Here is a 15,557-nt window from a genome sequence, read left to right on the forward strand (position 1 = left end):
CTAAAGAGAGAGAGGAAGCCTGAGAGGTGAGACTTAAGGGACCCTTTTCTCCAACAGCATCCCTGTCCACAGCGGCCATCTGGACACTCTGGCACCGTTATTCGCAGTTTTCGTATCTTTGGGACCCGCGTGGGAGGATCTCAGCCTGCAGAGCATCCTGGCTGGTGCTTGAGAGGAAACAAGAGGATAATCTGTCTCAATAATCTCCCCTCAAATAGGAATAAGCCCTGGAAAGTCCTAATAAACTCCGGCATCGGTTCTTTGTAAGCCTATTACCGCAGGTCCGGCCGAGGACATTCCGCTCCATCTGATTTAGGAAGTGCCAGCCTCTTAATCTATTTCAGCTGCTTAGGAGTGACAGGGGTCAAGGACAAATGACATTTAATCATGTTTGCTAGCCAGGATGACAGTGCTGCCTGGAGAGGAGAAATAAGTAAAGTTCCTTTCTCTTCTAGAAAGAAGCTTATCAGCACTGCTTTCATACACGTTGAGGGGAAAGACTGCCCTTCAGGCCCAGCCAGATTCTGAGCAAAGGACTAAGTCCGTCTCCTCCAGAAAGCGTGAACACTCACTTAATGTGACAGGCCACACACCACGCCTCCTGGCAGGCCTTCAAAGGACATGCTTTTTGTTCTGATTTGAAATAATTATGTTTTGCAGTAAGCTTCATTTGCTCCCACTGCCTGACCCAAACCTGTGCACAAAAGAGAGCATTAAATTCCAGACCTGGTGACAACACTCATTTGGCAGAATCCTTGTTTGTTTATATAAATTAGCCTGCAATTAACAATTACATTGTAGGTCCCAATTAAGGTCAGGCTAAATGCAGCCCCAGGAAGAACAATGCTCTGGACATGAAAGTCCAGATAGGACTATTATGGAGAATTATAGGGGATGATTAATCAGCTTGCCTGTTCCTGGGGATGGCCATTCTCACATAAAAATCTTTGTGCAAACACAGCTACTTTCTGGTAACAAGTTACCTTAAGAGAAAAGTAATTAGTTGTAGGGATTTATTAACTCCCATCAGTGCATCCATAGCACATCTTCCTTGCCTGGTTTAGAGCCTGTTAATGGGGAATAATGATGTGTCTGTACCTCTATGGAACAATAATGCAGGATGTGGGGTTAATCTGAACTCCTGGCACATCTGTCCTTTCACTTAGCAGACTGAACAACTGAAAAATGAATTTATGACACAGAGAAACACAGTGTCCTGACAGCCCAGGGTTGAGGGCTGTCAACTTGTTTGCACACATTATTACTAAATGTTGCTTCTTTGCTTAAAGCTTTCCCAGGCAAGAACATGCAGACTGAGCATGCAACCTGGGCAGGGCTGTCCTCCCCGTGGCTCTTCTACTGCAGGAAAACTTTTAAATTGGTATTTCCAGAGACTCCAGTCGGTTCAGAACAAGAACTCTAGTTAAGAATGGAGGAATAAGGATCCCTACGTTCAGGAGCTTCCTGTTTGCAGAATGAGCAGCTTTGTATGAGATGATGATGAGTCATCACAGAAACGCATCCTGGGCTCATCATGCCGGGCAGGAACCCAGTGCAGGAGCCCAGCTCACCCCAAGGCACCTCTGCTTCCTGTGAAATCCCCGCCCACCATCAGCAGTCATGTTCCGAGACCCCACACCTTTCTTCTCCACCTCAGAGCTGCAAAGGCTGATGGAGAGAAACCCAGAACCCGAGGGACCTAGGGAACCAGACTTGCTAATCAGCCTTTGCCCTGCAGCAATCCATCAAAGGCCCAGTGTAACTCCTGTGGACTGCACTAAGCCCACACCAGGAAGTCATTAACCCTGAAAGGGGGCCCATGAAGACAGAATGGCACCTGGAGACTTTCTACTCTTTTATTCCAAATATTCTGCATCAACTATGGAACGATGAAAATTTACTGCAACATCTTCTTGGTTAATTAAGGGTCCACCAGACTCAAGAAAAAGACCATGAAGGGGCAAAGGATGATCCTGTTTCTAGAATGAGCAGCTTTGTACGAGATGATCAAGAGATGCACGCAGCATGAACTTGAGCATCAGGCTCTTCACTCTGCATCTACCAGACGCTAGGCGGGAACCTCTGAACCGTTGCTTGCTAAATGCCTTCTGTGGCTCCCACTGCTCAGGTTTCTTTTCCTCCAAGAGGACTCACACCTGCAAGCTGAGGACTTCCACCTGAGTTTGATGGAGGGTACTCCACCTGCAGTCTGCTATCTGTTCACCACAATCACCTCATTGATTGTTTTGTCCCAAATCTGGTAAATGACTTTGTTATTTTGTTTATTTATTTTAATTGGTGCATTAAAATTAGACATTATAATAATGAATTCATTGCATCGCATTTGTACATGAACATAACATAATCTGATCTATCTCATTCCCCAGTACCTTTGCTTTCTGGCTTTATTTTAAAATAATGCCACTCTGATCAGGGAAAAGAGAAATGGCATGAAAATAGATAGGTTAAAAGATTGCAGAGGCTTAGTATGTATGCTATTAGTGAAACTGGCAAGACATTCTTCTTTAATTTATGGTTAATAGACTAATTTCTTTGCTTCTCCTCCATGGAAGCTACTCTTTATGCAGTGAAATATGAATTGGGGGACAGCAGGAAGAAAAATTATATTTCTAATAAGAAGAAGTTATATAGAATTTTAGGAATGAATTGGCTTTATATTTATCAGGGGTCTAACATCCTGTAAACCAATGTTTTATAGGAAAAAATGTTAAACATTAAGGTATACCAATTGAGAATTAGCTAAACTTTTCATTGAAACTTTTTTTAAAGGAAGTCATTTGTTCATACTAATGGAAAGATCTAAATATTCATATTCTGATAGGAAAAGTGAGAATTCACAGAAAAAAGATAAAATTTAATATTTGTTCATTTCTTTAAAAAAGCCCATATTTACAAATTATAGAATAAATAATATAAAACAAATTTTAGTTAGAGCCTGTAAGTTTTCATAATTAAGTAGATTAAATTTGCAGAAATAAGTTATAGAAATTTTAAGATGGACTAGCTTGATGGATGTTTTATATTCATCATTTATATTTAAGGTAAATTCATTATATTCATTTTTCTAGCTTGGAGGAAAAAACATAACATTTAGGAAGAAATGATCCCTATTACTCTTCCAGGAAATGTAAATGCCAGAAAGAACTTTGCACAAATCTAGTAGTCTTTTTAGGGGGGACAGGAAGATCTTTTGAAGACTTGAAAAAAAAGAAAAGAAAACCTTTCATACTTTTTGTAATGGAAAGGATAAGGAGATATAAAATCCTGAAGATGGAAAGCTCCGGAGCTCTAAGACATAAATTTTAAACTAGTTAATGGCAAAAAACCAAAACAAAACAAAGCTTTTTTATGTATAAAAAATGTGTCAGTAAGAAGAAGTTGAGAAGCCATGGAAATTAAACAATATTATTATCTCCTGAGGCACTAATTTGGGAAAACACTCCAACTTGCCCCCTCTAGGGCAGCCAGGTGTGGACCTACACATCAGACTGTCTTATTTTAATGATGTTCTTCAGGGCTTCCAACAACAAATTTCACGGATTCATCCTCTCTCCATTATCTGCAGTACCTACCACAGGGCCTGGCACAGGGTAGGGGTCTGAAAGAATATACCCCAAGAGAACCAAATGTTGGTTCATACAACTCGTGTTTATATTATATCCAGTAGCTTCCTGATGATAACGTAGCATTTTATAAGCTTAGTGTGTTCAGAAGGGAAGTGCTTTCAAAAGGTTATCTGATGTGTCACCCAATGAAAACACACCACTCAGATCACTGTTGCAGGAGTGCCACTGACTGACGGGCCCTGGCTGCTGCACCCTGAAGTCCATTTCCTTGCCTTCTTTTATGCTAGGGCTTCCTCTCCCCTGGGTGCTCCCAGCCACGGAGGAGATCAGCAGCAGTGAACTTGTTCCTAGGAGATATGGTTCAAGGGTGGCTGGGCTCAAGAACTCTCCGATAGTCTTGATGAATTCTGCTTAAGTCTGAGACATTCCACTGCCTGCTCACCTGCCCTTCCTTCCTTTCCTTCCTTATGTTATGGTTGGAATAGGAGTGTTTCCTGTGTTAATGAAGGAAAGTTCAGGGGTGAAATGGTTAGACTATGCAAGCTGTCATCCAGTGAGTGGACGAGTTCATTTGATAGGTTGATAATCTACAAGGACTCACTGGGGGTAACTGAAGGCAGGGAGGGCATGACTCAAGGAGGTGGCTCACTGGGGACATGCCTTTGGGGGTTACATCTTGTCCCCCAGCTCCTCCTCCTCTCTCTCTGCTTACTGGACACCATGAGCTAAGCAGCTTTCCTCTGCTATGTCCTTCTGCCATGATGCCCCCCTTACCTAAGGCCCACAGCAATGGAGCTGACCGATCAAGGGGTGAACCTCTGAAACTGTGAGTTCAAAATAAATTTTTCCTCTTCAAAGTTGTTCTTCGTCAGTGTTTTGGTCACAGTGATGAACACCTAACCAACACACCTTCCTTTCCTTCCTTCCCCCTCCCTTCCTTTCTTTCTTCCTTGTCTCTTTAACTTGGGGTCAGACCTGAGCCATGGTTTGAAGGTTCTTCTAGTTCCTTTGGTTCCCTCCCATTTTCCTCTCAGGTGTTTTCCCTAAGAAAAATTTCTTTCATCGACTGCCAATTCCAACTTGGTGTTTAGACCCAGCACCTGGACTGAGCGTCACCTCTGCCCTCACGGTAAACAAACACATATGCCCGTCCTTGGGGGCATCGCCTGGTCTCTGTCTTGTGGAACACAGAAAAGTGGCAGGGACCTAAAGGCGTCATCATGCAATCTGGGTATTATTTGCATACTTCTTTCACGTGCAAGCTGTATGTCTCGGGGAAGTTACGCTTATTCTATGAGCATCAGCTTCTGGATCTGCAAACAGGATCAGAATTCCTGCCTCAGGATTATTGGGACAGCTGCATTAGGCAGTGTGCATGTTATAGAAACATCAGAATGGGCTTCTAGAAGGGGCTTTGTCAGAAATGAATTTCCTCCTGATGGTCTTGTGGTTTCAAGGTCCAGTATTACACCAGTCAGGCCACAGCTGGGCCCCAGAGCCATGGCACTCCCTGGGGAGAACCCACTTGGGGACACTGATTATCAATGGGGATGCCCACTTGGGTATGTCTCTTCTAGATCCTTACTCAGAGAATGTCTGGGGTCAGCTAGCACATACCCCAACTGTATTGCAGTTTCTTTGTCACCTTATGAAGGACTGCAGGCCAAACCTTTCTTCACAGCCAGGAAACTGAGGCCAAGATAAAGCTGCCACGTTTCCTTCAGGACACTGGACAAGATGCTGCAAAACTGGGGTGCAAATGCAGACCACCTGATTCTTAATCGGAGGTCATTTTATTTACTCTTCAATTCAACAATTAGAATTAAGGATGAATATAATATGTACAGAGATTTTCTGAAACTCATATTTTTATCACTAAATCAAACTATTGATTTCATCAAAATTAACTATCCCCCCCCTAAAAAAAAGAAAGAAAAAAGCCCATTAATTGGTTTTTATAGTCTTCTATATAAGGACTTTTCTGAAAGTCCCTCATGTGGGTACTTTTGTGACAGTGTTAGCTTATGTAGGGAACATTTTCTATAGACTACTTTTATGATCACTTCCATCTGGAAATAGAGACTAATAACATTAGCTTTTTTAAAGTTAGAGAATAAGTATGATTTTTATTTATATTGCCCATGAATCAAATATGCTTCATACTGGTAAACGTGACCTTGCCATAAGAATGTTTCATTTATTAAAAATTATTTCCCAGAGTGAAAAGGAACAGGGAGACCCACTATGAGAGCTGCAGGCTGAATTTTATCTCCCTAAAATTCATACTCGAGGTCCTCACCTGAAGTCCTTCAAAATGTGACTGTATTTGAAGACTGGGTCTTTAAAGAAGAAACAATTTATGAAGTCTTTAGCAATGGTCTTAATTCAACTTGACTGGAATCCTTATAAGAAGAGAAAATTCGGACACACACTCAGAAAGAAAGCCAAGGGAAGACACAGGGAGAAGCTAGAAAGCTACAGGTAAGGACAAGGACCTCAGAAAACCAACCCTGATGATCGTGACTCAGACTCCTGGCCTCTACATCCTTGCAGACATCTCTGTTACTCAAGCCACCCTGTCCTCGGGACTCTGTCATGTCAACTGAGCAACCTGATGCAAGTAGAGACCCTGTCCTTGGGACTCTGTCATGTCAACTGAGCAACCTGATGCAAGTAGAGACCACCACCTCCTATTGGCTGGGCTTGGGGTCAGTGAGCTAGTCATGCTGGGGAGGTGGAAGCCCTGTCCCCAGTGGGGCTGCTCTGGTGGGTGCCAACCAGTGGGATGAGTTCTTAAGACCCCTGCTCATGCCCCCAGTGAATTCTGTTCCCTCCACAGTAGAAGACCTTCACTGTTGAGTCTTAACTCAAGAAAACAAGATATTCTGATCATATTGAACATGGAGAATGCCCATAAAGAACTTCTTCTGCTTTACAGAGAGGGTGGGAGTTGGGGAGGGATGGGGCAAGGGGTGAGTGTCTCCTCTGTTCTCGAACCACAGAGACCAAGTCCTTTCCCTTCCAGAGACCCTGGACAGAGAGTGCTCCAGGCAGAGCTGCCCACCCTTGCCCTGGTGGAGACTGGGGTAAGCCAGTCCACAGCTCATCACACACTACTTTAAAAGCACTTTTAAGACTCTTTTTGAACAGATGAAAAACACTGGCAATAACCTGACCTTAACACAAAAATAGTACCATTTCCCCTTCTTAGTCACGGCTAATGCAAGTGTAAACCAGATAAAATAAATGTCCTTGGAGCATTCCAGCTACAGCGTGATTATCATTAGCATTACTTTATGATGGGGTTTTCTCAAGGTCACTCTAGAATTAGTGGCACTGTGGGACTGAGCACTCATCCATTATATGGGTTAAAATGACTAATTGAGGGTCTGAGTTTAATTATACTCATAAGCACAGGCACAGTGCAGCTCCTTTGATGGCTTAATAACATTCTTGTGTACACAAAGATAGATGGAAAAAATTAGGGTTGTATATTGTTGTCCTTTAGGACAAGATGCTGAAGTGGGAATAGAATAATAAAAATAAATAAACGACTCAGGGGCACCAGGAAATGAGCTGGGGAAGCTAGCAAACCCAGCCTTGTGCACATGCTCAGGCTGGAGATAAAGTCCCAAGTACCCATGACTAAATACAGTGCAGCTATACAGTAACGTAGATCCGAGTCTCTTATTGAGCTGCCTCTTAGATTAACAGGAAAAAGAGGATGCTAGCAAGGCTTTACCTGCAGCTCACTCTGAAATGATGATAATGGCCACGACAGGGATCTTTAAGGTATTGATTTGTGATATTTTCAGTGGGAAATGCAGCCACGTTTCACAGTAAGTCCAGAAAGCATTCATTCTGTACACAGCTGCTGGAGTTACTTCCAGAAATGACACTTATATCATGTCATGCTACCTGTATAAGGACGCAGAATAACTTCTGGCTGTTAGATAAATCCAAGCCACCTTGAGAAGCTGGCTCGAAGTCCAGAGAATAAGAGCAGTGAGAGCAGAAGTTGGATACAGTGTGGGAAGACCCTTATTGAATGGAGGTTGGATGGAACCTTCTTCAGCTGAGGTGAACATATCTGGGCTTGAATAACTCAGTCCTGCTCACACATGCTGCTTTGTTTTGTATCTGAGCCATGGATGGGAAGGGCCTGTGTACAGAAACACAGGTCCTTTCTGGGTTGTTTGTCCCCATGTGTGGGCACTATTTGGGGACAGGCCGTGTCTCTTCTCTGAGTTACTTACTCATTTTTCTCCCTGTGCTGTGTCCACAGGTGACTACCTGGTTTTGTAGGTGTCTCTCCATTTCTTACTGGGGTAATGTGTTCCTTTCCTGGGGATGCCAGTATGAAGCATCACAAAATCCATGGCTGAAAGCAACAGAAATGTATTCCCTTAGAGTTCTGGAGTCTAGAACTCCAGAATCAAGATGTTGGTGGGGTCATGTTGCCTCTGAAGGCCTGATGGGAGGATCCCATCCCTCTTCCTAGTTTATGGAAGCCTTCAGCAATCCTTGGCCTCCTTTGCTTGCCACTCCATCCCACCAGCCTCTGCCTGTCTTCACTTCTACCTTCCTCCTGTACATCTCACTGTGAGGCTCTTCTCTTCTTACAAGGACAAGTACAACCTGATATGAACTATGTCTCCAAAGGCCCTATTTCCAAATAAGGTCACAAGCTGAGGTTACGGGTGGACATGAATTTTGGTGGGACATTTTCAGCTCACCACGCGGAGCTCAGCTGACATGAACTTGTCCAGAGGCAGAGCCCATCTGACCTCACTCATCAGTGTTCAGACGGGGTGGTCAATACGTGTTTTCAGTTGAAGGTGGTGACGGTGCCGGCCAAAGGTTAACAGATATATCTGATTACACTGTGTGCAACAAAATAGTCCCGAGTACAAAACTAAATCCATTTTAAGATCTGCACAGCCTGACAGGCTATCTGAAGTCCTTTCACCAGAAGAATTCTTAATCATAAAATGAAGAAGAAAAGATTAGCAATAACCTTCATATACATGTCTTCAGTCTTTTTATCTATTTGCTACATTTATTTTGAACCATATTTTTATTTTTATTTTGGTGGTGGTGGTGGGTACTAGAGGCAGTCAACCACTGAGACACATCCCCAGGCCTATTTTGTATTTTATTTAGAGACAGGGTCTCACTGAGTTGCTTAGCGCCTCACTGTTATGAAGCTGGTTTTGAACTTGCAATTCTCCTGCCTCAGCCTCACGAGCTGCTGGGATTACAGGCACGCACCACTACACCAGGCTGAACCGTATTTTTAAATATCAGACATTAAAGCTTGAACCAGGCAGAACTGGAGCAAAAGACTCAATGAGAGAAGGGGAAGAAATGAGGAAGGCGAGCATGAGTTGGGGCACAGCAGGGGATGAAACCCTTCCCGTCCTGCTCCTGATCTCACAAGGCTAACACCCATTCCCTCCCACAAGCCGGCCACCATCACTCCCATCAACCCGCTTCTCCAACAAAATGTAAGAGATAATTTTTTTCATTTCCCTGTCCTTTTTCCTCAGTGACAGATAGATATTTCAGGAACAAATAGGTAGATCTGCTTGAGAAAAAATCCATTTCCCACTCCAAAATGAATTTTATATGGAAAAGGACTAAGGGCATCCACTGTTCATTTTATATTTGCTCTGTGCTTAAGTTTTTGCTGTGTCAACATGCAGGACTTTTCCAAGAAGGTGTTCCCTGCCTCTTAGGGAAGGCGGGGGCAAGTGGTTCCTCTCTCTAGAAGGTACCCTGAAGCTGGCTCCTTCCCCAGGCAGGGTCTGGAGCCACTGCCACGGATGCTGGACCACGCCCACTGCCCAAGAGCAGCACAAGACAGTGGACACAGTCTCCCGAGATTGGAGCTCGTAAAGGCAGGATGACATCAGCCTCTGAGCTCCATATGACAGAGGCACAGACTTATCTCTCTCTCTCTCAGATTTCCCTTTGCTGAGCATTTTTTTTTTTTTGGACATTTAGGAGCAGTGAAATTTGCATTCATAAAACTGTATTTTCTTTCTGAAAAACAATAAAAAATGTGATCTCTTTATAGCAGCTGCTTAAATCTTTAACCCTGGCTTCTCACCCAAGATGACATAACACATATGAATTGTTTAGGAACAAAAATCAAGAGTAATGATTTCTAATGGTGAAGTGATAGATCTTCTCTATCCTATGCTCCTACTGGACTGGTAAGCTACACTGGCTTAGGAAATACTATACTGGGAAGAGTTCTATTTTCTTTTATATTTTCTTTTCTCTATCTATTCCTGAATCTATAGTTAACAGAAACAAGCCCCAAATATCAACTTATCTTAAATTTATCCAATGATGGAGGAGTCTGAGTAATGTAAAAATCATGTCAATGTCATTGTCTAGGATATTCCTTAAAAACAGCCTTCTCTCAAAGAAAAGAAAAGGCAACTATAACTGTCTAAATGAAGATTCAAGATTGGGCTAAGAGACTAACTCTGTCCAAGCCACTTGCCACTCAATATTTAAATTCTGTCTTATTCTGTTTTCTGTTATTACAGAAAAGAATTGATTCTGGGTACTTTATTTAAAAAGGAAGTGGGGTTTTTTTTAAGTCAGAGTTTTGGAGACTGCCAGTCCAGGACAGGCCAGCCCATCTGTTCAGCTGTGGTCAGGGCCTCCTGGCAGTGATACTACAAAGGCAGGAATGTGTATGGGAGAGATCATGTGGCAAAACGAGAAGCCACAGAGATTTGTGGACCAGGATCAGTCTTTTAACAACAATCTTCTCAAAGGAACTAACCAGGTCCCCCCACCACATCAATCCCTTCCCACCAGACCCCGTCTCTGAACGGCCCCCTCATCTCTCCTCCTCACCACACTGAGGACCAAGCACAGCAGCTCTGGGGGACAAGTCAATCCAGACCACAGCAAGGCCTTAGTGGAGGGAAATGGAAAGGAAGGAACTGGAGAGAGGAAGAAAGCAATTGGCCTTTTAAGGCAAGAGGGATGCTGGCCAAGTAGAGGCCACCCAGTAGGTGGCTTGACTATATTTGGGTCAAAACTTTCAGGTCCTTGGAAGGCAGAGATTCTATAAATAATAATAATCGTTGAAGGTTGACTTAAGAGTCTAGTCTCTATGGACAATGCACCTCGGAATTCCTGGACTTCTCCCGGGCTGTGCCAGACCATGTCAGCTGCTCTTCCTGGCCATGATGCTTTCCCTTAAACCCACTGAGGCAGTCTTCTCCATGCCTGGCCCAATATCACCTGATCCTCGAGGTCATTTTTGCCTACACCTGGCTGAGTTCGTGACTCCAGTGGCAGTTTTCCTCCTGTGTTACCCTAACTGTGGCGTCAGCCTGAGAGTAGGATACCACCTTAGGGCTGACTGTATGGATGGCCCTTTCTTCCACTAGGCACGAGTTTCTAAAGTGCAGGAGCACTTTAGACCACTTGTTGACCACTTGTCTCCTGCCTGGTTCCCCAAGGCACACACTAAGTTTTCAGCAAATGCTTACAAGATAAAACTACTGTAAGCAAAAGCAGCCTAGGAAGGATTTTTTTTTTTTTAAATGTGAATAAAGATCTAGGAGTTTCTAGAAAAAGCAAGAATGTAAATAAACCCATACTAAAACCTAAAATCTTCTATCATGATGTAGGCATTTGCACCCATTTGGGTATGTTGTCAACATTATTTCTCAATAAATGGAAAAACAAATTCCTTGAAACTTTACATCCACTCACACTTTGATAACTTTATTTTGGCCTCCTCCAGGGCTGCTTTCTTCCTCTCCCAGTCAAACCTGATCATCAATGTGAGATGATTCATAAACACATTCAAACAAGAGAGGAGCCCAGGCATGGTGATGCACACCTGTGATCCCAGTGGCTCGGGAGGCTGAGGCAGGAGGATCCAGGTTCAAAGCCAGCCTCAGCAACTGAGAGAGCCCCTATGCAACTCATCAAGACTCTGTCTCTAATAAAATATCAAAATAGGTCTGTGGATGTAGTTCAGTGGGTAAGCACCCTGGGTTCAATCCCCTGTACCCAAACACACAACAAGGACAAAAAACAAAGACAAATAAGACAGGCGAAATCATACTGCTTTTTGTAGGAGGATGGAAGTTTAATGGATTAAGGGAGAAGTTATCACTGATTTTGATGAGTTTTGGTTTGTCACTCGCCTGATAAACCCAGAGACATGGGACATCACAAGCCCTGGTTGCATCTTGGCTAAGGAAACCTTGCTTTGGCTACAACAAACTCTTTTCAAACCAAATGCTCTCTTCTCGTGCTTCCTGTGTTACTACCACTTCTAGCCAGCAGCAAAAGCCAAAGCTCTGAGTGAGCAGAGAAGGATGGAGAGTCTCCTGAGTCTGACCTACCTTTGTTCTCACCTCACCCTCAGCCAAGGGCTTACAAAGGGGGCCCTTGTCATGCACCAGTCTAGCTTCTTCAGCTACTTTTTCATGACAGTGCTACACGTGTATGCTCTTAATGGCAGCACCCCAAGCCTTGAGTCAGTCATCAAGAAGATATAATCATGCTCCTATAGTACTCAAATTTCAACTTATAGAGCTAACTAGCTCTTTACTCTTCTGCCATTGAGTCTGAGACACATAGACGTCGTTAGGAACCATGACAGGCTTGGTAAGTCAGGGGCAACAGGGAGGGAAAAACTAATCATAATAAGTGGAAATAACTGATCTAGAAAGATCAGGCTGAAAGGTGGGGATGCCTGCAGCTTGAGCTTTGGAAGAGTTACATTTCTCCTGCTGAGGCAAGAGGTTTCTGAAGGGTAACAATTAAAGAAGTCATAAAATTAATGCCACAATGGAGGTATTTTGGAAAACTGTAAATTTGGCTTACATTAGAGACTACCCATGTCAAAAATTCATGAATTTGGGACCTGAAAGAAAAGCAAAATTGTCAGAGGGTCCCCACTTCTGTGAATGCATGGAGATACGCATGGATCCTGTCTCTTTATCTCACATTCTGCATACACATTCACACAGAGGCCCCTCTCAAGACTAGGCTGAGAGTGTTATTATGAATATTCATGACATGACGATTATTAATGTCACTGAGGTGATTTCATTCCTGCTCGGCAGAGACAAGTTTTTATACCTAGAAACCAAATAAGTGTTAAGAGAAATGGCAGCTTTGCACCAGCCCAGCGAAAGCAACTCTGAACATTTTAGTCTTGAAATATAGATTATTTGACTAGGTGCTTTTAATCACCCCCTCCTTGCCCCCATCCCATGATTAACCTCATCCTGGGGAGATTTCCAGCTTTGACACAAAATGCAACATCCTTGGGAGCTCAGGTTCCAGAGTTTGTAACTGTATCTTGATTATTACTTTCTTTCGTAGGAGTCAAAATTAAACAAGGCATAAAGAGGCTCTAAGAAGTCTCAGTAGATTTCTGGGGGATGATTTTGTAAAAATGCTTTGGGAGAGAATTACCACATATTTACAACTTCTATTATTTACAAAAGCATTTAACACAACAGGCCTTATGAAACAGCTCTTTCTAAGAACCACAGACTTGCACAGTCACACAGAGAATTGAAAAACAAAAACAAAACCAGCTACTGGTGATAGTTAAGTAGACCCTTGCACATCTGTTGTCGACTCCCCAAGCAACTGGCCTGTCTGGTTATTCTTTAAGCATGATATTACATCAAACGACCCAAAACTATTGTTTTCAGTTAAATGAGTCAGACCCAGGTGTAGGTGCAGGGCAGTGGAAGATGCCTACACCAGTTCAGTGCAGGATTAAAAACTTTTGGTTAGCTTCTTATACTGCACTGCCCCATCAACACTCATCTTTGCAGAACAATCTGGCCCTTAGGAAGGCAGCAGCGAAAGCTACAAGGAAGAGTGCCTGACCCAGGACGACCCAGGGAAGATGGCAGGAGCAGGCCCTTGTGCCGCGGGACTGACCTTAGGCACCCAGTGGCATTGCGCAGCACCTGTGATGAATGCAGCTGTATTTTCCGATCATCCTGAAGAGGTGAATTTTCCCAGCCTGAGTGGGGGATAATCACCGCGTTGGTCAATACTGCCAGGGCATCCTGGATGATTGGCATTTTGAGTGCATCACACGACGAGAGGTTCCACAGGACTCCTGCAAGAGACACACAAGGAGAGAGTTGGTGGCTAACAGTCGTTCTCATCTCACAGTGTTTTTCTCTCTGGAGTGAAAGGCACCGGCAGGAAGGAGTGAGGCAGCGTGTGGGGGTGTGTCTTAGAGCCTGATCCTAATTCTAGGGCACCCATTGGAACCTTCTAAAAGCGTGCTGTGAAAGACAGGTGAGCAGAACCGGGACATGACTGTCTGTCTCATCATGAAGAACAACTAACTCCAGAGGGCTGGTTGAACTGAGGCTCTTACCCTGCTTCAGTGAACTTCTAATATGATGGACCCAAGCTTCCAACTTGAATGCTAGACCAAAGATGTGTGGAAGTTATTCAGAACAGTCTGCTAGGTCTTTGTTTTACCCAGCACCTCAGCCTGCCTGTGTGGCTGACCTCAGTCACCCAGCTTCTACACACCAGCAGATGCCATTAAAGGGACACCTGAGACTCCAGCAGGAGACTGATGGCAATTAGCACGTGAAGCAGTTTGAACATGGTGTCACTGTGACAGCTTTGTCAGTTTTTCTCTGGAAGCAAGCTCATGAAGGACCTCTAGAATGTTCTTTCTTAAATGGTGACACAGGGAGCATGGAGGGCCTGCCTGCCGTGGGCAGAGAGGAGCAGTAATTAAGGTGGGCAGGGAAAAGAAAAATTGCAGACATGTGGAACGTTTTAGGTTTTTAGATACATGTTTTCTAAAATGAGACTAATTCTGGAACTGGCCCATGGGCATTGCAGGTTATAACATCATTTGAAAATGCTTTTAAAATAATGGTTCTATTTTTTGCTCAGAATAGTTCACATAAAGCAAAAAGAAACAGTACACTACTCTGTTCCCCTACTGATGAAAGCCTTTTGCTCCTGCAGCCTAAACAGGCATCAGCACTGCAGAGATGGGGATCAAACACTGTAGTTGTCTTTAGAAAAATGACTTCTGGGGCTAGAGTCTGCAGTGTGCGCTGGGATAGAGACGCAGGGTTACAGCGCTGCAGTTTCTGCCAGCCGCGCAAGCACCGTACTCAGGGCTGAATTCTGGGTTCCAGACGGGGTAAGGAAGCGGTCCTGCTCGGTTCTACACACCGGTCAGTCCACAGAGGAGGCCAGCAGCCACCATCTTGGTAAACTGACGTCACGTCCCCTGTTTTCGACTGACCGCAACTCATTCAGCCATAGATCAGGTAATTCCAGGCTACAATTCGCCTGTGGCTTGCAAACAGATTGCTAGGGTTCTGCGCCTGGGTGCTTCTAAGAACCTGAGCCTATCGGAGCGAACGCCGAGCGCGGGGCGCCCGAGTTCCGGCTCCCAGAACCGCCCCGCGGAGGCTGCTTCATGAACCCTGCCCCTATCAGAGCATACAACAAGCACTAAGCAGCCGAACTCCGGCTCCCGGAACTGAGCCCGCGGGGACTGCTTCTTGGAGCTTACAGGAGTTCGGAGAGGCCGAGCTTACACCGAGCTCGGAGAGGCCGAGTTCCGGCTCCCGGAACTTCCCTGGGCCGGGGCTGGGAGCCCGCGGAAACTGCTTCTCGGTAGGGGTCCTGCCGAGGGCCGGACAGGACTCACCCGTTGCTTTGGTTGCCCGGCAAAGGGAACGAAAGGCTGACATTCGCATACGATATCAACATGGCAGAGATCTGATGTCAGCAGAAAGCGGCGGAGGAGAGAACTCCATCAATACCAGCGGTGACATAAGCAGTTGGTCTCCTGGTAGGGGGGGTGAGGCACAGTCACCTGAGCCTCCTCAATTTGTCGTTGAGCCAGAGGGGAGAAGCCGGGCCGCCGCCAGCGCCCGGAGCAGGCCCAGCGGCTCGCCAGCGTGGTGACCG

The 15,557-nt window shown here is 44.6% G+C and overlaps 1 protein-coding gene across 1 annotated transcript in view; it reads right to left on the reverse strand.

Moving 5' to 3' along the window:
• The window catches only part of Ctnnd2 (catenin delta 2), an 869,206-nt gene that overhangs the window by 160,367 nt on the left and 693,282 nt on the right, over positions 1-15,557 (reverse strand). The window contains exon 12 of the mRNA XM_048814198.1: positions 13,536-13,719. Coding sequence (XP_048670155.1) covers positions 13,536-13,719 — 184 coding nt within the window. The remainder of the gene's footprint in view (positions 1-13,535; positions 13,720-15,557) is intronic.

Source organism: Marmota marmota, unplaced genomic scaffold (genome assembly GCF_001458135.2).
Source record: "Marmota marmota marmota unplaced genomic scaffold, marMar, whole genome shotgun sequence".
Lineage (NCBI taxonomy): Eukaryota > Metazoa > Chordata > Mammalia > Rodentia > Sciuridae > Marmota > Marmota marmota.